At 47.8% G+C, this 21,255-nt stretch overlaps 1 protein-coding gene across 2 annotated transcripts in view; it reads left to right on the forward strand.

The window, feature by feature from the left end:
• The window catches only part of ASAP1 (ArfGAP with SH3 domain, ankyrin repeat and PH domain 1), a 311,284-nt gene that overhangs the window by 248,878 nt on the left and 41,151 nt on the right, over nucleotides 1–21,255 (forward strand). For both annotated transcript variants that reach the window (XM_030304285.1, XM_030304284.1), the window contains exons 13-17: nucleotides 7,716–7,803; nucleotides 10,506–10,554; nucleotides 16,154–16,317; nucleotides 17,858–17,991; nucleotides 19,826–19,917. In XM_030304285.1, the coding sequence (XP_030160145.1) occupies nucleotides 7,716–7,803; nucleotides 10,506–10,554; nucleotides 16,154–16,317; nucleotides 17,858–17,991; nucleotides 19,826–19,917 (527 nt within the window). The remainder of the gene's footprint in view (nucleotides 1–7,715; nucleotides 7,804–10,505; nucleotides 10,555–16,153; nucleotides 16,318–17,857; nucleotides 17,992–19,825; nucleotides 19,918–21,255) is intronic.

The following is a 21,255-nucleotide window of genomic DNA, read 5'->3' on the forward strand; positions in this document are numbered from 1 at the left end:
CCCTCTCGGAGCTCGCAGTGACCCAGGGCTCAGAGCTCTAAGAAGTGAGCACCCTGCTGGGGTAGAAATGAAGGGGAGCTGCCTTCGTGTGGCCAGGGAAGGCTTTTCTGAGCAGTTAGTGGTGAAACTAGGGAGGAGCAGTCCCAGCAGAGGGAAGAGGGCAGTCCGCAGTCCTGAGGCCAGGAAGCGCGCTCAGGGAACCCGAGATGAGCCAGTGGAGTGGCACCGCTTTCCCTACCCTCTTTGAAGAGTCTTTTGGAGGCTTAAATAACACATTCGTTGAAAGTTGTTGCTATCTATATGTTCAGGTACTGACACAAAGAGCATTCGAGAACAAACTTAAAAACTACAGTTGATGTAGCAGAAGTTCCAGTTAAGCAAGAACCATTAAAAAATGTGTAACAACATCTTGAACCACTTACTATTTTAATCCTCTTTTGGAATTTTTCTCTCCCCCTTTTGACTGATAATTCTGTGTCCCCTCCATCCGCTTCAGGTGGTGCCATTTTTCTTCCCCTGAGCAGCCCGCTCTCACCCCACTGCCCTTGTGACCTGGCATCCTCAACCCCTTCCCTTTTCTTTACAGACCAGAGCTGACTTTCATAAATTAAGTTCAAAATGTAGCCTCTGGTCCCACCAGCACTGCTGTTGAATCCTTTTTAAATTTAGTTAATTATTTTGAGAGAGCAAGCGTGTGAGAGGAGGAGGGCCAGAGAAAGGGAGAAGAGAGAATCCCAAGCACGCTTCACACTGTCAGCACAGAGCCTGACACGGGGCTCGATCCCACGAAACGCGAGATCACAACCTGAGCCGAAACCAAGACTCAGAGAAGCTTAACCGACTGAGCCACCCAGGCACCCCTGGTGCTGAATCTTAATAGTCATGGTCACCCGCAGAAGAAACAGCTGTTCCAGTGCAGATAGTGGTATGTGGACGTATAAAATAGCAGCACCATTTCTGAAACTCGGGGTGTCTGTGGAATATCTTTCTGGGCTTCCGCCACGTTGCAAATGCAGAACCGAAGATGTTTATCCGAGGACTTCCCAAGTTCAAGTTGCATAAAGCATATGTTTAGAAGTCTGTCTGGTTATGTTTTACAGGTCGTTTATGCTTCTAATACACTGAATAGGAGTTTTTACTGTATTTCAATCCCAAGGTTATAGATTAGCGGCGACAGCATAGAATTTATTTCAGATGCAAATTCCTGTGGCTTGCATCCGAATGAGCCGTTGGAGGTGATTGGAAGAGGCTGCCGTTGGCCCAGTGAATCCAGTGATTCTCAGCCCTAACAGCACAATAGACCATCAGGTTCCTTACTGCAGTAAGAGATTTTCAAGAACATCTTCATATTCAAACATATCTTACACGTAACATTCTGCCAGCCGGAAGTGAGCACCAAGGTTTAAGTGGTTGGGAGGGTTGAAGGAATCCATAGTCGATACAGATTCTAGGAGGAGTTACTTCAGTGAGATGATCACCTCCTCCTTCCCTAAGCTATCTATCAGAAGGACCACTAAAGGGGTGGAGAGCTTTCATTGTAGCCACAAGATGGTAATTTTGGAACATGGAACACGTCAGGAATGGGTGGGATTTCTCAACAGATACACTAAGTGGTTTTGAGGGAAATGAGGGAACTGACCGTTCCAGGGTAGGAAGAACCAGAAAAGAAAAAGCAGGAAACATGTTCTCATTTACTCTGCAAACGTCCCAAGGGCTTGCCTTGACAAGGAAACCGTGTGATAAATGAAAAAAGCTCTGGGAAGGAATTTGTTCAAATCTCAGCTTTGCTTTTTCCTTTCTCTGAAATATTTTATTTTTTGCCTTCCTGACCATCCGTTTCCTCATCTGTAAAATGGGTACAGTAGCAGGACCTAGTTATTAGCGTTATCGCAAGAATTAAATAGCACAATTTCTAAAAATACCTAGCAGTATAGGTGCCCAGTGAATGAATGCTGTTACCTTGCCCCAAGTGAGCCAAAATACTTTCAAAAAAGCAGTTTTGATGTACTAAAATTTTAGAGATCAGATCTCTCTGCAGTGTAGGTGTTCAGTGTGTACCTAATGTCTTGCCAGAGGTTATTGTGGTTATTCATTGCGTGCCAAGTATATGTGTCCCTCTAGGGCAGAGTAGGTGTCTAAATATTTATGGAGCAAAAAGTTGGCAATGGCCATAATGGTCGGAACAGCTCCGTTACCAGGCACAGAAAGTGAAGAGAGCTCTCTTATTTTCCCTCTTTTCACGCAACAGCCTCAGCCTGGTGGGGTCAGGCTTATTCCCCCCAAGGAGTGGCTGATACTCAATTCTGGTTTGCGAAGCAGAGCAAGTCAACAGCATGATGGAGGGAAAGAAGTTCGTTTCTGGATACTGATTCCAGCAGCAGCTGTTGGCTGCTAGCCGAGGAGTGCCTGCGCGAACAGCTTTGCACTCCCAGCGCAAACATTTCCCCGTGGCGCACACGAAGCTAAGGACCATCGTGTGGTGTTTGTTTTCTTCCCGGAGACGCAGAAACATTCATCGGAATCGACTCCTTCCCTTTCTGCTTACGTTGCTGACAGGCTTCCTGGCTGAGCAGCCATTTTCCGTTTTGAGTGGCAGTGCGTTCTGTCACGGGGAGAATATCTCCATCCCTTCTGCTCATGGAACGTGTGCAGAGCTTCCCCAGTTTGGAGTATTTCCAAAAGGGAAACATTCAAGGGTGGGTTCGCCGGGTCCGCGTGTATGTATAAAACGAACACATCTGTGTAAACTGTCAATTGGGGAAAAAAGCACTTTGCAAAACAGTATCCACAACTTGAACGAACCCATGATTTTTTAAAAACAGACACCTCTCTCTCTAGCTGTCTGTCTCTCTCTCACACACACACCCACACGTTTTGTTAAAGTCAGTGTATTAACAACGATCATCTCTGGGTGTGAAAGTGAGATTAACAGGTAACATTCAGTTTCTTCTTCGTACTGTGTCCCCAGTTTATGTCATTCTCGTAATGAAAAGTGAAATCTGCAGGACAAGCCTCAGAGTCTCAGGGAACAGAGCCACAAAGTCTTCAGTTTTGACACATGTCAGACCGATGTTTGGAACAGAAGCACGTGTAGCTTTTCAAAGTCCCTGCTCAGCAGCAGACCCTCCCCCTGCCCCCCGCAGGGACCGTGCGTCCTGCCCTCCACTCACCATCCAGACGCCTGGGCTAAGTGAGAACACATACCCTATAGAGGTAACGTCTAGAATAATTAGTTAAAAGCCTCTCTCTTCAGCTGTATGTTGAGTCCCCAGCCCTTAGTACCATGACTGTAGCTTTCCTTCCAGCTCCCATCATCGCTCGTCCGTCTTACCTTCTCGGCTTCCTCCTCCAGCCACACCCCTGCATACAAACCTAAGTGCCCACTGTTGGAATGACTCCCTTCCGGAGACTGTCCGAGCCACAGAGGCGCGGATGTGAGCTCCTTAGCGCCAATGCAGTTCTCCCCCCGACCTCCCCAGGGGGCATCACTTCTGCCTTGGTCTCCTCTTAACCCCCACTGCCTGCACCTGCTCCTCCTCACTGTCCCCCCTCCCCCACCCCACCCCTGTTCAGATTCCCCCTCTGGGCCCTCGCCAGGGCTGAGGCTGCCTCTCTGGAGGACTCCCCACTCAGCCCTCCCACCCCACCCGCGCTCCCAGGCTCCGCGCACATTCCAGATCCGTGCCTCGGTCGGTTTCCCGTAGCTGCTTGATGGCGCAGACCGAGGGTTCTCGCATGCTTGGGATGTTGCAGAGGCTTAATAACTGTTGGGCCACGTAAGTGAACAAGTGTATCAAATAGGCTTCTAAAATTGCTCACCAGTTACAAAAGTAACTGGGGGAGAATCCGATGACCTGAGAAGATAACCCAAGTAGAAGTGAACCTTGGGCACCCTCGCTCTGTTTGTTTCTAGCCCTTACACTTCTTAGAAGGAGACGTTCCGTCGTGCACTGGGGCTTCTACCCTTTCCTGAGCGATTCCGCGTCGCGTCTTTCCAGGCCTGTGCTGCTTGGTGGAGCCGGGAGGAGGAGCGGGGCTTTAGTCCCCTCAGACCGGGGTTCAGCTCCAGGCTCTGCTGTCTCCTTACTGGGAGATTTTAGGAACATGAGTTAACGTCTCTGTGCCTCCGTTTCTTCATGTTACTTAGTATAAGAAACTAGTGGCTTCCCTCACAGGTGGGAGTACATGAGATAGTGTAGGTAAGGCAACTGGAATGCTTTCATTCATTTCGTAAACGCTTATTGAGTGCCTGCTGTATGCCAGGCACATTTTAGTGAACAAGATAGAAACATGTGTGCCCTCAGTGGGAAGAAAGAAGGAAATAAGGAGTAATCAGAGACAGGAAGAGATAGAGCAGGTGTAAAGGGGATGGAAAGTCGCTGGAGGGTCGTCAGGCCAGGAAAGCCGCCTCTGAGGAAGTGCTGATTTTGAGAGCCCTGGAGGGAAGGACAGAGCCTGGAGATCCGGGAGGGCCACAGGGTGTGTGCATCACGGGAGGGAGGCCAGTGCCCTCACCGCCCAGCAGAGGGAGCCGCAGGCACGGTGGCAGGAGCTGGTCCAAAGGAGCCAGGAGGCAGTATTGGAGTTGAGGTACAGACTGTGGTGTTTATTCTGAGCGCGGTAGGAATCCTCACCAGTAAGGACTCGATAAGTACATGCTTTCTTCGCTCTGAGTTTTTCTTTCCTTTCCTTAAACAATATGAAAGCATTTCCTAAACTGTACCCAGTGATGCAGCCCAGGGCAAGTCATTTAGTCTTTGGTTTTAGTCTGCCAAAATGCCAGCAAGATTATACCTTCTTTAATCAATATACCTATAAATTAGTACTAATGTCGAGAAAGTGCTTTGAAATTTTGGAAAGTTATACAGATGTGGATTTCTACTGTGGAAAGTTATACAAATGTGGATTACCCTACTGATTCCTGAGCCTTCTAGGGCCTTGGTCTGCGGACTTTGGCTGAGCATACCACTCTGCTCTGGTATTTGGGGGCTCAGTACTGGCTTTGTTGACTGCTTCACCAGTGAAAAATTGTGTTCTTTGATCCTCAAACTCACATTTGGAGTAATAGGTCATTTGTCAGATGTCTCACTGGCATTTAGGGGAAGAACCCTTTATGTAAGCAAGATGGACCTGTGTCAAATGAAGTGCGTGCTGATGTGACAAGTGTCAGTGCAGTAGACTTGACAGAATTCCGAGGGAATAAATACCATACGCCATCATCACTGGAGTTGTGGGCCAACCATGGAAGGACTTACACCGTATAGAACGCTGATCATGAGGAGCTTTCTGGTAGTGAACTTGGAGGCAGTCCATGCTTAGAAATGAGAGGTGAATGGCATGTTTAACTTTTCTGAATCCAGTTAATGTTACTTTTTTTCTTTCTGAAAATGTATCTGTTACTTGATTGTATCTGTTGGTCAGGTTGTTCAGAAATACTGGAGTAACATAGATTTGGGAAAGAAAATCATCTACACTCTCTGCTACAGAGAATTCTCTGCTACATTCATATGTGAATGGTGTCTTAAAAAGTTTTAAATTTTGGGGGTGCCTGGGTGGCACAGTCATTTAAGCGTCCAGCTCTTGACCTCAGCTCAGGCCATGATCTCATGGTTTGTGAGTTCGAGCCCCACATCGGGCTGTGTGCTGATGGCGTGGAGCCTGCTTGGTATTCTGTCTCTCCTTCTCTCTGCCCCTGCTTGTGAGCACTTGCGCGTGCTCCCTCTCGCTCTGTCGCTCTCTCTGTCTCAAAAACAGAAAACATAAACTTTAAAAAATCTTAAATTTTTCCAAGAGGTTTCTCAACTTTAGGGTAAGAAACCTGAAACCTCTTATTATACATAATCATCTTAAGCTTGGGAAGTTCTTCCTTATGTCTGGCTCAGATCTTCTACAATTTGAGTATATTTCTTCTTCGTTCGTGCAAATGGAAAACAGCTGTTCAGCCTTCCCCCATAACAACCTTTCATGTTCTTGAGGATGGTTATTAAATCCCTCCCCAGCCTTCTTTCCTTGGGACTAAATAGTGCCTTTAACCGATCTTCAAAGTGCCCATTTTCCACTCCTTTAATCATCTCCTGGTCTTTCCTAAGCTTTTCTCCATCCTTTAAATGTGGATGCCAAATTGGAACCCAGTATTCTATGGAGAGTCTCACAGTGAACTGGGATCACTACCTGTTCAGGCTGTCACATGTGATCGTCATTCATGTGGGACTCTAGCCATCTCGCCAACATCCAGAAGGATGAGATGTGGGACGGACAGTTCCCTCCGCAGTTGGGCTGGGCCTGGGCGTGGCTGAGGCCTTTAGCAACCCACAAGCCAGGTGCATTCTAAGAAAAATTTGCAGGCCTACAAACCCCCGCCTCCCCATCCTGAGTTTGGCAACCAGTTCTGTAGTGCGGGAACCCTTTCCCAAGTGCTGTTTCCTCTTAGGCCGAACCATCCTGCGAAGGACTTCACTGCTGGTTTCCACGCCTGAGTCAGATTTACATGCAGGCAACATGAAGTCCCTCGGGGTCTGTCACTTCCTCCCCCAGACAGCTTCCTTTTGGAACAGATCTTTTAGGACAAGTGGCATTAATCTCTGTGTCTAAACTCGTTGAAAGCACAGAGGAAGGAGAATCTCACAAATTGTTCAGTGAGCTCAGGAAGGTAAACAAATTAATTGTCCAGTGTCCACTATCAAGAATGAGAGAGGTAATGTGTCATTGAAATTGTCTTAATCATGTGCCATCTCTGTTGTTCGGGGCTTCGATTGGGTCACTGACGTGTGACCTTTTCCTATCCTCTCCCGCTCCGTTTTCCCCAAAAACCCAAGTTCCTTGGGTGTAAATGGTCCTGGTGTGGGGATTTTCAGAATCACAAGAATGGAGGCAGGTATACAGGACTAGAGTTCCACTGTTTACTTCAACAGGCTTGTGTTCGAGCAAAGCCCAGCCTGGGGGCTCTCAGACACTTCCCTCCTTGGTCAGCTCCTGCAGGAAGCAGACATCTGGCATCAGCCGTTGGCCAACATGTGACCTTGGACAAATACAGGAGGGCAAGAATGAGTTTTGACCAGGGTGATTTTGTAACACGACTCCATGGAGGCAAAGCCTAAATTAGCATGACTCTCTAAATACCGCAGGGCCTGAATGAATGATGTGTGTGACCAAGAGATTTGCTGACAAATGATATGAAATCCTTACTATATTTTCCCTCTCTCCAAGATTTTGGAGCTCATTAAACAATGTCTCGTTAAGCAGTGTCTCACAGGTCAATTGTCTCTGCGCTTTTGAGAGAAGTACTAAGTTTTGCATTACAACCAAAATGTGTGGGTACCTGAGACATCAGGTTTGGGATGACTGATTCCTGGGGTCATTTGGAGTCCTCTACATTTCACAGTAAGATACAGTACGGAGAGTGCCGACTGTTCGTGCTCGGGTACGTGTAAGTTCAGAAAGGTGCCTTTCCATGGAGCGTGCCCTCTCTTCATTGAAAGGGAGGCGGATGATCCTGGTTCCATTCTGATTAATCACCAGGATATGCATGTACATTGCAAAGACATTTGTCAGGCCACCTAAGATCTTTGTCCTTCTTTAACGAGACTCACAATTCTAACAGGGTAAATAAAACTTCACCACACGCGCTGCATGAAGCTGCCCGTCTGCCCCGCAGTCTGCGGACCCTGCAGGTGGGAAGATAATGCAACGTGTAACTTCCTCACTTCTTGTTCTAGTCTAACAGGCAACCCGCTAAGCTGAACCTCCTCACCTGCCAAGTGAAACCAAACGCCGAGGACAAGAAGTCTTTTGACCTGATATCACGTGAGTCCTTTTTCTCTCCGGGTCGGTGTGTGTGGCTTCTGACATACATCTCCATCTCCGGGCGTGCAAACAGCAGCTTTCCCAGGCAGGGCCCCTGGCGCTCCTGCACGGGCACGTTGCTACATTGACACTGAGTCCACCCGCGGCGATGGGGGGGGGGGGGGGGGGGCATAACAGGGTCAGATCTGACCCCCAGTGGATTCATATCGAGATCTGTACGTTAAACTAGAGCAGTTCTTGACCATGAGCCCACAGTTTTATGCGCTTGGAGAGATTCTTCTAAGTACATTCCTATTTCTCTCCTAGATCTGCTGAATCACAGTCTTTGCTGTGAAGCCCAGACATAAATATTTTTAAGAAGTCCCAGGTGATTCTGATGTGTACCTGTGGTTAAGAATCTCTGGCATGGGGCGCCTGGGTGGCTCGGTTGGTTAAGCGTCCAACTCTTGATCTCAGCTCAGGTCATGATCTCACGGTGCGTGAGATCGAGCCCTGAGTTGGACTGTGCACTGATGTGCTGACGGCACAGAGCCTGCTTGGGATTTTCTCTCCTCTCTCTCTCTGCCTCTCCCTCTGCTCTCACTCTCTCTCTGTCTCAAAATAAATAAACGTTTAAAAAAAAAAAAAAAAACAGAAAAATCTCTGGCATAGACTTGGGAATGCAGGTGTGCCCCTATAACCCTACAGCGGACCTGCCCAGGGTTTTGTCCCTGCAAAACAGGGCTCTTAAAAATCATCTTGCGGGGCGCCTGGGTGGCGCAGTCGGTTAGGCGTCCGACTTCAGCCAGGTCACGATCTCACCGTCCGTGAGTTCGAGCCCCGCGTCAGGCTCTGGGCTGATGGCTCGGAGCCTGGAGCCTGTTTCCGATTCTGTGTCTCCCTCTCTCTCTGCCCCTCCCCCGTTCATGCTCTGTCTCTCTCTGTCCCAAAAATAAATAAACGTTGAAAAAAAAAAAATTTAAAAAAAAAAAAAAATCATCTTGCTTCCAAGAAAAATTGCCTTCCAACCTCCCAAATGGACGACACTGCATGCCATCACTCTCTTCATCTTGCTTCCAAGAAAAATTGCCTTCCAACCTCCCAAATGGACGACACTGCATGCCATCACTCTCTCACTCCGTGGGTCGAAGTGTGCTTTTCCCAGTGATGAGGGCTCATAAAGACCCTCCCATCCCCCAAGCTATGGCCTGTGTCTTCATGGTTTGCAGAGAGTAGGGTAAGATTGTTTTCCTCTAGACCAGCTCCCTGTGCTTAACCCTGGTCCCATGGTTGCGCTGACGGACCCCCGTGGTCACTGAAGGGACACCTCTTTATAAGGGAAGAGGACAGTAGGACCGATAGCGACTCACCAGTATTATGAAATCCTACATATTAACCTTCAGTATTCTCCCTTCTCTCTAGAGCCCTGTGGGGCTGTCCACCAGCTCAAGTGCACAATCTGTGTGCACAGCACAGAAATACTTATCCGCCCCCTTGAGATCCTCTGATGGAGTTGTGTGAATAGGAGCCCCAAAACAGTTTCAACCCAAAAGGCTCCATCCATCGTGAGACCCTTTAGATCCAAGCTGGATTATGCAGCATCTATTAAAGTTCAGAGTCCCCATGATTTTTATGACCAAGAAATTTCTCAGGCTATTGAGGAGAAAGAAATATGAAAAGTGGGATTTATGACCCCAAAAAGCCAAGAGATCCTAGACTTGAGAGCCTGTAGCTTATTAATAATAGTCATCCGTTACCGAACATCTGGTATGTGTCAGGGGCTTTATAAACATTATGGCTGATCCTCACAAAAGCTCTATTAATTTCCTGTTTTATAGAAGAGAAAACTGAGGCTCAGAGACATTCAGTGATTTACCCAAGGTCACACAGCAGTAAAGCAAGATTTCTCAGCCAGGGTTCTTGGGCTCAACTACGCATGGCGTGTTCTTGGACAAACACATTCTCTGTCTCTTTCTCAAGGAGATACAGGGTGTGAGTACTTGACCTGGAAGGAGATACAGGGTGTGAGTACTTGACCTGGAGCGGTCACGAAGCAAGTGACTGGTTAGTACAGAAAGGTTAGTTGGACCTATGTTGAAGCAGTCTAGCAAATCCTGCATTTTAAGAAAGAGTATCCATTGCATACGCCTGCCCAAACTGTCCAGGTTAGGCTGTTCCCTCCTTACCCGGGTAGCAGCTTGAAGGTGCCTCTCGAGCAGGGTTGAAGCCCTGCCTCCCTGAAGCCTGTTTCAGCCAGAGAGCAACCTGGGTCAATGTATGCCTACTTGTAGGGGCTGCCCTGTGAGTTAGGGATCATTGAAGAAAACGATTTTTTTTTTTAAAAAAGAAACAGTAAAAGGCAAATTTAAAATGACAAGTAAAATATTGAACTGGCAGCCAGCAGTCTCCAGCTGACCAGCTGGTCACTGAAATCCACTTTGATCACATGGGATCTCTCCCCCTGCCCATTTTTCTTTTTCACAAAAAGTGCCCGATACCAGGTATTTGCAGTTATTTTATCGTATTACTCTTGCACTTCAGAAAAACAATACCGACAAAGTGAATTGTGTAACTGCTAAATCAAAATGGTGTAAAAACAAATTATACTAAGATTTTACTTTTATGGTGTTGTTTTTTTTTCTCCAGAAACTTTTCATAATTTACATTATACCTGCAGGTGTTCTGCTTTCTAAAGTCTGGCTCTTTTCTGTTTTGTGTTGTAGATAATAGGACGTATCACTTTCAGGCAGAGGATGAGCAGGATTATGTAGCGTAAGTAGTTCTGATATAATGGCCCGGGGTCCTGAACCGAACAGGCACCTCTCTCCTGTACCACGTACCTTGAAGTCTCCTTTTTATTACCGAGAACCTCTCCTCGTGGCTCCGCACGCTCGCGTCTCACCCGTGGCCCTCCACCTGTCACTCCGCTCTCTGTCCGGGAGCTCAGTGGACTCCCACGCTCCCTTCAGGATTCGGCTCAGGCCTCACCACTCAGGGGCTCTGTTCCTTCCGTCACCCCTGGGCCTGCTCACACTCCTTGATGAGCCTCGGGTTCGGTCTGAGCCCTTTACGGACTGAGAGCTCCCCAGGGCAAGGACCGTGCCTTACTCACCTTTAATCACATCGCCTGCACGTCGCCCGGTGCTGAAGCAGTCTGCCGGGTGCTTGGCTGTTACCTGAGGGGAGCAGGAGAGCCTGGCCCTGCGGAAACAGGACAGGCAGGTGGCTCCCGGGGGTGAGTGTGGCTCAGGAGCCTCGTGTCGTGGGGGGAACGGGCTTTGGTGTCACACGCCCCTGGGTTGGGCTCCTGCCTCACCTGACCCAGGGATGCAGCCTTGGGCAGGTCCCCACCCCCTTTCGTCATGTTCTCCCTGGTCCCAGGCTACCTCATTCCCTCTTCCTTCCTGTAGCCTGCCACCTGCCAGGGCTGAAAAAAGCAGTGTGGGGCCATTATATCTTCAGCTGCTTGGGAGAGAGGATGTTGGCGTTAAAGCTGGCAGTTAAACCTTTTGGTAGCATTCCCATTTTCAAAGCCCCGTCCCGTTGGAACACACAGTAAATGCTATTTTCCTTCCTTAATGATTTCTGGAGAGCCACAGAATTCTGTTCACCCCCATTTCTCCTTACACTTACTCCTTTTCTCTCTCCCCCTACCTTCCTTGCTCTCCTCCTCCTATGAAGAATTCCACTCTTTCCCCATTTCAGGAGAAATGATAAAGGATCAGAAAGAATAAAGAATGGGTCGAAAAGATGTACAGTTGGAAGAAACAGCAAAAAGGGGCGGGACGGTGGGCGGGCACTGAGAAGGTAGGAGAGATTAAGGAAGAGGAGAAAAGTCTTTATCCCGTTCATTCATCTGAAGATTCACTGAATGCCAGCTCCAGGCCAAAAACTGTGTAAAGCACAGAGAATATAGCACTAAGTTAGGCAGAGCCCCCTGCCCTGAAGAAACTCGACCTCTGCTGGAAGAGAAGGGCGGCGTGCTGTGGCACACAGGGGAGCACGCACCCCCTTGGGTTCTTGGGAGTGTGGCTCCGAGACAATGTCCTCCTAGGAGGAAAGCTGTGTGAACGGCTCATGACGGTGCCAGAGGGTTATAGATACTCTGCGCTCCAGATGCACGCTCCCCTGGCCTGGAAGCGATGGGAAGGAATAGAAAGGAAGCAAGGGATGTGGCTGATCATGGGGTTGGCTAGCTGAGAGCGGCTAGAGGAGAAGTAACACCAGGAGAGGCCGGGAGGGAGGCCTTCCACCCTCAGACTCACGGAGGTCGTATTTATTGAGATCGCCCTGCACGTTGTGCGTGTCGGGCTCTGTTACTCCTCACAGCCCCGGGAGGCAGACACTGCTCTTCCTCCTTTGAAAACGAGAGCACTAAAAGGCAGCGCACCCATGGTCACAGTCCCAGTAGCCCAGGGGTCTTCTGGGCAAGTTGGGGAAGGGAGTCCTTCGGCCTACCGCGGGTGTCTCCTTGCCCGCAGTATAGGTGCTCACTGTGGGCGAGCGGGGGCTCGCCTACAGTATCGCTCATCTTTTCAGTCACAAGGTTGGCTTAATTATGCCCGTTTTGCAGATGATTTAACAAATCAAGTGAGGTTAAGTGACTTGTTTAAGGGCTCAAAACAAAATGGTAGATACGTGATTGCAATGCTGGCCCTGCTGGCCCGTGCAGTTTCCAGTTCACCACACTGTGTGATGAGAGGTCACGGGTTACAGGTCACTCAAAGGTGAGAGCGTCGAGGAATCCGGACCATCACGTTTGCCTTGACTTGGGTGGCATCGCTTGGTTTACTTCTGGGAACTTCATCCCCCTCCGTTATTAAGACATGGGACCAACAGTAGGTGCCTGGTTAAGGCCTTTGTTGGAAGGTAGCAGTGAAAGGTGGTGCGAGCAGGTGAGCATCGCTGGCTGTGACAGGTGTCACTGGTTCCTGCTGGAAAAGGTACAGCAGGCGGTCACATGTATGGGCACTCCTGACACGTGTGCCATTAAGAATTTCCTAGCCAGAATTCCAAAACCACCTTGGAATATTATTTCCCCTTCTCATGTTTCACTCCTTCCTCCTTTTTTCCCTTCTCCAAACCCCCAAATGGGAGATTTATGTGAGGCAGGGAACGCATCTGCCGCTCTTTGTCCTCAAACCCAAGCCATTACTATTGTATTTTTTCTGTGACTTCCAGAGAATTCAGTCCCCAGTTTGGGCAGAGAGGTGTATAGGCTTCTTACCCGTGAGACCGAACGCCCTTCAGTGAAAGGCTTGCTGAGCCCGTCGGGCAGGTGCCGCACTTGGCCTTCCCTGGGGCTGGAGGTGGCAGAAGGGGGCTTTGCTTTGAGTGACGAGGGAGGTAACGGCGGAGGGAGCGTACACCCCCGGGCTTGGGTCCTCATTTACCTGCAAGCTGCATAGAAACAGTTTGGCTGCACCCTCGAGTTTCTCATGGAAAGTGTCCCGGGAAATTAAACGTAGAGCTGCATTCTCACCGAGGGAGGAGGTGGGCACCAGAGAAAGCAGCTCCCCGTCTGTTTCAAGTCAGGCTGAGGACTTCTGGTCCAGCCTTCGCCCCCTAGTGGCCGTTTGACCTTGAGCCTGATCAGCCCCTCAGTCTTCTTTCTTTCTTTTTTTTACAAAGATTGTTTATTGTTTGTTTGTTTGTTTGTTTGTTTAAATTCAAGTTAGTTAACAGACAGTGTAGTCTTGGCTTCAGGAGTAGAACACAGTGATTCATCTCCTACATGGGAAACCCAGTGCTTATCCCAACAAGCGCCCTCCGTAATGCCCATCACCCGTCTAGCCCATGCCCCCCACCTCCCCTCCAGCAGCCCTCAGTTTGTTCTCTATATTTAACAGTCTCTTCTGGTTTTCCCCCCTCTCTGTTTTCATCTTATTTTGCCTTCCCTTTCCCTGTGTTCATCTGTTGAGTTTCTCAAATTCCACATATGAGTGAAATCCTATGATATCTGAATTTCTCTGATTGACTTACTTCGCTTAGCATAAAACACTCTGGTTCCCTCCACATTGCTGCAAATGGCAAGATTTCATTCTTTTAAGTTGCCGAGTAGCATCCCCTTGTATGTATATATACACCACATCTTCCTCATCCATTCATCAGTCGATGGATATTTGGGCTCTTTCCATACTTTGGCTACTATTGACAGCGCTGTTGTAAACATCGGGATGGGCGTGCCCTTCAAATCAGCGTTTTTGTATCCTTTGGGTAAATACCTAGTAGTGCCATTGCTGGGTCGTAAGGTGGTTCTCTTTTTAATTTTGTGAGGAACCTCCACACTGTTTTCCAGAGTGGCTGCACTGGTTTGCGTTTCCGCCAGCAGTGCAAAGGGTTCCTGTTTCTCCGCATCCTCGCCAGCATCTGTTGTTGCCTGAGTTGTTCATTTTAGCCATTCTCACGGGTGTGACCCACCTCAGTCTTCTTGTCAGTAAAGACGGGGATCACAGACTTTGCTCAGAGGCTTTGAGACTCCAGATAAAACGTTTAAAGCTTCTGGTACAGCGCCAACATTATTAATCCTGTAAACTCAAAGCAACTTTAGAGTCTTAGAACACAACTGTGCATTATTTTCTGTCTTGCACTTTTTGGTATGCCTGTTACTTTACAATAATTTAAAAAGTTTATTTTTTTAATTGTCGGAAATAGCTGCTTTGGTTCTTGACCCTTTGAGACATAGTCTGTTCCACCAAATTTGAATTATCCTTCCAGAAAATGCATTGCTCTTAAAATACGTATTTTCTACTTGTCACTACCACCTCCTCTGTTTCTTTACTTGTCCTGATCTCTTGAGTGAGGAGGCGCACGTGGCGTGACGAAGGAACCCTGGGAAGGAGGGGGGTCAGCAGGCATGTCTCTGCTGGAGGACCTCGTGAGCCCCTAAACCTCTCCGGGCTTCTGCGTCCTCATCTCTAAGATATTGTCACCCTCAACGCAGAGGTTTGCTGGAGGACTACGTCTCAGAAATCCTCAGTCCTCGGCACACAGTAGACACTGGCATTTCAGATAACCGGAACATCACGACGCTTAAGGAAAGCAAAACAGAGATTCTGCAGACGCGGTGCAAACTCCAGTCACCCAGTGCCGCTGATTAACACGTTGTTGAGCCCAGTGTTTTGCATTGTTTTTCAGAAAACAATTTCTAGTCTTTAACTTGAAACTAAACGATAGAGAAAATGTCCTTTAATTTAAAAGGTATTGGGGGCACCTAGGCGGCTCAGTCGGTTGAGTGTCCAACTCTTGATTTCAGCTCTGGTCATGATCCCGGGGTCATGGGATTGAGCTCCACAGCAGTTTCCGCGCTGAGTGTGGAGCCTGCCTGGGATTCTGTCTCTCTTTATCTCTCTGTCTCTGCCCCTCTCCCCTGCTTTTGCTCGCTCTCTCTCTAAAAAAATAAAATAAAAATCAATTAATTTCAGGGGTGCCTGGGTCTCTCAATCGGTTGAGCATCTGACTTAGGCTTAGGTCATGATCTCACAGTTTGTGGATTTGAACTCTGAGTTGGGCTCTCTGCTGTCAGCGCGGAGCCTGCTTCGGATCCTCTGTCCCCCTCTGTCTGTCCTTCCCAGCTCATGCTTTCCTTCTCTCTCTCAAAAATAAATAATAAACATTAAAAAAAATCAATTTTAAAGTTAGTTGAAAATTTTAAATTTAATACCTGATTAACTGTTCCACTTTGTGGCTATTTCGTGCTTTAATAATGAACCCTTGGAGGGGGCACCTGGGTGTCTCAGTCGGTTAAGCGTCCAACTTCGGCTCAGGTCATGATCTCACGGTTCGTGGGTTCGAGCCCCGTGTCGGGCTCTGTGCTGACAGCCCAGAGCCTGGAGCCTGCCTCAAATTCTGTGTCCGTGCCTCTGCCCCTCCCCTGCTCATGCTCTCTCTCTCTCTCTCTCTCTCGCGCGCGCGCGCTAATGAAATAGTCCTTCGTTTTCACTTCTAAGTTTCCTCCCTGACAGTGGACTTCCAGAGCACAGGTGCCTTTTGCAAAACTCTTTCTTGCCTTGTGTCCACTTGTCACCAGTTCTTTCTCATCTTCGCATTGGGTTGGCCCCACACAGGGCCCTCTTCATTCTGTCCAGATGGAAACGCACGTACCGTGTCGTCCGTGCAAGCCCTCTGTTGTGTTGATCTTACATTTCATCCACTCCTCTCGTGTCTCTCGGTTTCTCCAGCATGTTGCTTTGCGTTCTCTTAACTTTCTCTTCCCTTTGGGTTTAATTTCTTTCATTTTTCCTCATTGTATTGCTGTGGGGGGTGGGCGGATTCTCTTTTGGAAGCTCTTGATGGAAATAAATTTTTTCCAGTGGAAGGAGGAGACAGCGGCCACGCTCTTAAGTCTCCTTCCTCTTTCTTTCGACAACAGATGGATCTCCGTATTGACAAATAGCAAAGAAGAGGCTCTGACCATGGCCTTCCGTGGAGAGCAGAGCACGGGAGAGAACAGCCTGGAAGACCTGACGAAAGCCATCATTGAGGACGTCCAGCGGCTCCCCGGGAATGACGTCTGCTGCGATTGTGGCTCGTCAGGTATTTGCCCCCAGACTTGAGCCGGCTTGTTACACAGTCTTTCTCCCCCTGTAGAATAAAAATGAGCTCGTTATTTAAGTCCTTGTCTCCTTATGGGCACAGACACACGCCCACCATGTATTTCCAACTTGAATGGTCCCAATTCTGAGCCGCTTTGATGCATGCCATTTGCTTAGCCTGGAAAACTCCCACCTGCTCTCCCCAAATGGTCACCTGCCCAAATGCTACTGGTTAAATGAGCACTGTGGAACTATGGAGAGAGCACCAGACATGGAGTCCATCATCCTGGTTTTGAATCACCAGCCTGCCACTTAACAGTGTGGACATCCTCATGCCGAGTGCCTTTACTGTTCTGATCTTCAGTTTCCTCATCCCAAGATGGGACAGTAAACCTCAGTTGTTATGAGGACTTAATGAAATCGTCCGACACATTATACCTTTCTTTCCTTCCTTTCTGCGCTCCGGGAAACCTCCCCAACCTCTATGTCACATGGGTGTCACCTTCCTCCCAACTTCCGTTTTCAAGGACCATCTATATTCTGTAGGTATTGACGGTAGCTGGCATGACTTCAGTGCTTACGTTGTGATAAGGACTCTGCTGGTTGTGTTTTAGCTTATATTCTCTTGCTGAATGCTCACAGCTGCTCTGTGAGCAGGATACTAGCATCATCACCGCCTTACAGATGGGAACACGAGGGGACTCCAAGAAGTTAAGTGACCTACCTCCCAGGCTCGCCCATCTAGTAGGGATCAGAACATGGTTGCAAACACGTGTGACACGCCCAAGCGTATGATACGCTTTCTCATTGTTTTCCATATGAAAATGGCCTCTACACAACACGCCATGAGCACCTCAGAGACCAGTCTCCCAGTTTCTGCTGTGTTCATGTGCATGTGTGATAGTGACTCACGCCGTGTGTGTGAGGATATGGCAGAGGAGTCATAAGTACCCGGGTACTGACCACTCAGAAGGAAGCTTACCACAGAGCACGAACCCTGTAAGTTTTAGTAACGTGGAAATCCGTATTCCCCCTGTTGTGGGGCCCTTGGGGATCATAGGAACAGCTGAGGTCTGTGAAAGCAGCCTCTGACGTTCAGTATTTACGGTCATCTTATCACCAGGAGGATGGGTTAATGCGTGTCGTAACTGGGAGGTTAACCACACCTGTGGAACCGCGTCAGTCACTGGCGAGGATGACGTGGGTGGTGCGGGAGTGCCTCTCCCCAGGATGTTTCGTGTGCCTCACAGGACAAGGCTTCCTCACATTTTCACGAGAATAAAGAACTTAATTTTGTTTTCAATTTAGGGTTGAAAGAAAATTCTGTAGAATGTCTTTTAGCCATTTTGCTTTCTGACAGGCTGGTAAGCTTCATGTTAGCCCCTAGGCTAAACCACAAGCATCCATTTCTTCCCTTTAAATCTTTCCCTTTTAACTCTTCACAAGTTTCACTACTCTTACTCTAGCTTCCTTTGTAGTTGGCACACTAAAAGTAGGTATCATGTTTGTTTCATTGTCTTCAAAATGTTCTTTCCACACAGAACCCACCTGGCTTTCAACAAACTTGGGCATTTTGACCTGTATAGAATGTTCCGGCATCCATAGGGAAATGGGGGTTCATATTTCCCGCATTCAGTCTTTGGAACTAGACAAATTAGGAACTTCTGAACTCTTGGTAAGTAGTGACCTGTACCTGGAAATATATATTGCCATAAATATATTTAATACGTGGCTTTGGAGGATTTTTTTGTTTCTGCCGAGTACAGAGAATTCCAATTCCTGCATTTAGTGAATTTGCGTGGATATTTAAAATGTAAATCTTGTGGTATGTAATGTTGACTGTTTCTGTTTCCTTTTTGAAGAACTGGTGAATCATGCATTTCTATAATTACTTCAACTAAACTGACTCTTTTTTTCTGGGATGGGCTTTTTTCAAAGCTGCCTTCTTTCAGAATTAGTTTTTATATGATTGACTCACTAGAAGAGCAGTAAAGGGAATTAGGTGTTAAACTCACATGATCACTTTACCCAGTGGCCTGTGTGCATAAAAATAAAGACTAAAGAGTCTTTCTGTTTTTACTGCTTATAAGCTTGTGTAAGTCCCCATGAAGTGAGAGTGGCCTGTTAGCTACAGCCATAAAGCCCATCGCTCCTTAACCCCGAACTTGTTCAGCTAGTGAGGAGAAATAGGATGCGAAGGGACGGTGCTGAGATTCATTACGTGGAATGAATCTGTCCTTCCCGTCACGAGTCACCCAGATCAGGAGCCCTCATTGGGTCCAGGCTCTGCTGGTCCCTGCAGTAAGTACACCAAGTAAAGGAAGGGAGGCCGCTTGGGGTCTCCCATAATGCCTTCTGGTCAGAAGCCCTGTCTTGCATGATTTGAACACGGCTGCACTGTGAGGGAGTCTTTTTACTAAGGGTAAAGGTGCTTGAAGCAAAACAGGGCCCTTCGTACAGAACGCTCTTGGGCAGAACCTGAGGGAGCCTGGGGCTCAAAAATCTGAAAGCCTAGCTTATCACTAGCCTTGTCTGGAGAAAAGGACCCAGAAGTCGAGGCACTTAGCCACCCAGCCAGCAGCATTTGCTTTCTGAGCATCCGCTGAGCAATGGCGGTACGTCTGTGTTGTGTGAGCCCCTGGTTGAGGAAGTATCATACTAATGCTCAGCTTCCTGACTCACTTCAGGATTAGAGAAGAAAGGCTCTGATCTAATACTTGACACATTCTTCTTTAGCGTGGAGGTGGTGTCACTCCCGCCTTGACTTAAGGTAGTTTTAAACCAGTTGACAACTAGAAATAGGGAGAGTCCAAGTCTGAAATACTTGCCAGGTGATAAGCCCAAGATTTTCCCCCCAGAGACCTGATAGCATGAGTGTTTCTTAAGCTATACGTTGTTCCCCGAATTATCCAAACAACCAAAAGACCTTCAGGACAAATTCTCCTGGAAGGGTCTTGAGCCCAGAAGCGAAATGCTTCCTGCAGCATCCTGATGTGTACCCCAAATGTAAAGGAGAATCCCACATTCTTCTCTGTCCAGTAAGAATAAATCTGCTCAGCCTAAAATTGCGGTGTGATGGAGCTTGAAAAACCATTGCTGTCATTTAACCTAGATTCATATGTGGAACCTGCTGTCCAATCTCAGTGTGTGTGTGTGTGTGTGTGTGTGTGTGTGTGTGTGTGTGTGTGTGTAGGACCATATCCTATTCTATTCTAGCATTTATCATGTTGTATTTGTAAAAATTACTGGTTTTCTTATTAATGACCCTTCTAGTCTTTTGGCTCTTGCAGAAAGGAACATGGTTTATCCATCTCTTTATTTTCAGTGCCCTAAAGTTCCATACCTTGCACATAGTAGGTGCTCATTGAGTATTTGCTGACCAGATGGATGGATGGTTTGTATTCTGAGTCAGTGAGGGAAAAGATATGTATTTAGAAATCTCAAAAGTAATAATAGGAAACTCTTAAGCTAGTATAAAGAGTGACTGTATTGTGTTTTGTATGTTACAGCTGGCCAAGAATGTAGGAAACAATAGTTTTAATGATATTATGGAAGCAAATTTACCCAGCCCCTCACCAAAACCCACCCCTTCAAGTGATATGTAAGTACTTCTAATAGACTGAATTCTTTACTATTCTGTAATTGTTCTTCTGCCCTCCCAAGAATCGTCTTAAAGGTTATAGTATTTTTTTCCCCAGAGGAAATCCCATTATGAGGAAAGCTCAGAGCACAGAAAAGTATTGTGGAGTGACTGCATTTCTGGAGTGCTGGAGTGCACAGATTATGTTCCCTGGCCCCTTCCCCTAGGTAGTTGCAGCCGCTCTGTGGAGAAAGTGTCTTCATGTCAACAGTTCATTCCAAATCATGGCCTGTTGTGAAAACATTAACAGGTATTTATTTTTGAGAGACAGAGCATGAGTGGGGGAGGGGCAGAGAGAGAGGGAGACACAGAATCCAAAGCAGGCTCCAGGCTCTGAGCTGTCAGCGCAGATTCTGACCCAGGGCTTGAACTCACAAACCGCAAGATCATGACCTGAGCCAAAATCGGACGCTTAACCGACTGAGCCACCCAGGCACCCCACGGCTGTCTTATCTTAAAAGGACTTTGACCTGAGGGTAAAGAACACCCATGAAAGTCAGATCTTGGTTACCAAACAGAATCTACCAAAGTCTGCTGTCAGCCAGCTCGCCCCTCACTGCCGACCAGAATGAAAGGAAGAGGCATCACCTCGCTTTTAAACAGTGATGGCTGTGGCTGTGAGATAGGGCGGTAGCAGGCTCCACACACGGAGAGGCTTTTTGTGAGCAAGAACTCTTAAAAGTCTGGGGAGTTGGAGCTCTCTCAGAAAGAAGAAAGCGTCTTGTAGGTGCTGTGCATTCTTTCATTCAAAGGACGCCAATGAGTTATTCTCCCCGTTTTCAGGTGAAAAAAAAGCAAAGCTCATGAAGATTTAGTAGTCTGTCCCCAGGTCGTGCGACTGATGTGCTATAGAACGAGGATTTGAACCCAAAATCCATCTACTGCTTTTTTTTATTAAGTGGCTCATGTAACTAGGAAAGTCACAGGGTGAGTTCAGGTATGGTTGGTTCCAGGATGTCAAACAGTATCCTCTGGACCCTAGCTGGCTCGCCTGATTCTCCCCTCCCTTACTCTGAGCAGACTTCCATTCCGCCTTTCTGCAAATGGGGCCACTTAGGTCAGATAGCCCTGCAGCAGGGAGGTGGGCTCAGTCCCAGAGCTTGGGACAGACCTTAAAAGCGGAGAAAGGATGAGTCCTCAAGAAGGAAATGCACACGCCCACTCAGACTTCCGGTGTGTTACCCCTGACAGTCTCCTGTTCACAACTGCACCTGCAGGAAAGACCAGCCATCTTTATTGGTCTTTATTCTGGCACTCAGTGCTTGGCCTGGGGGTGACCGTAAGGAGGGCCTTAGTGAG

Source organism: Lynx canadensis, chromosome F2 (assembly GCF_007474595.2).
Source record: "Lynx canadensis isolate LIC74 chromosome F2, mLynCan4.pri.v2, whole genome shotgun sequence".
In the NCBI taxonomy this organism is placed as follows: Eukaryota; Metazoa; Chordata; class Mammalia; order Carnivora; family Felidae; genus Lynx; species Lynx canadensis.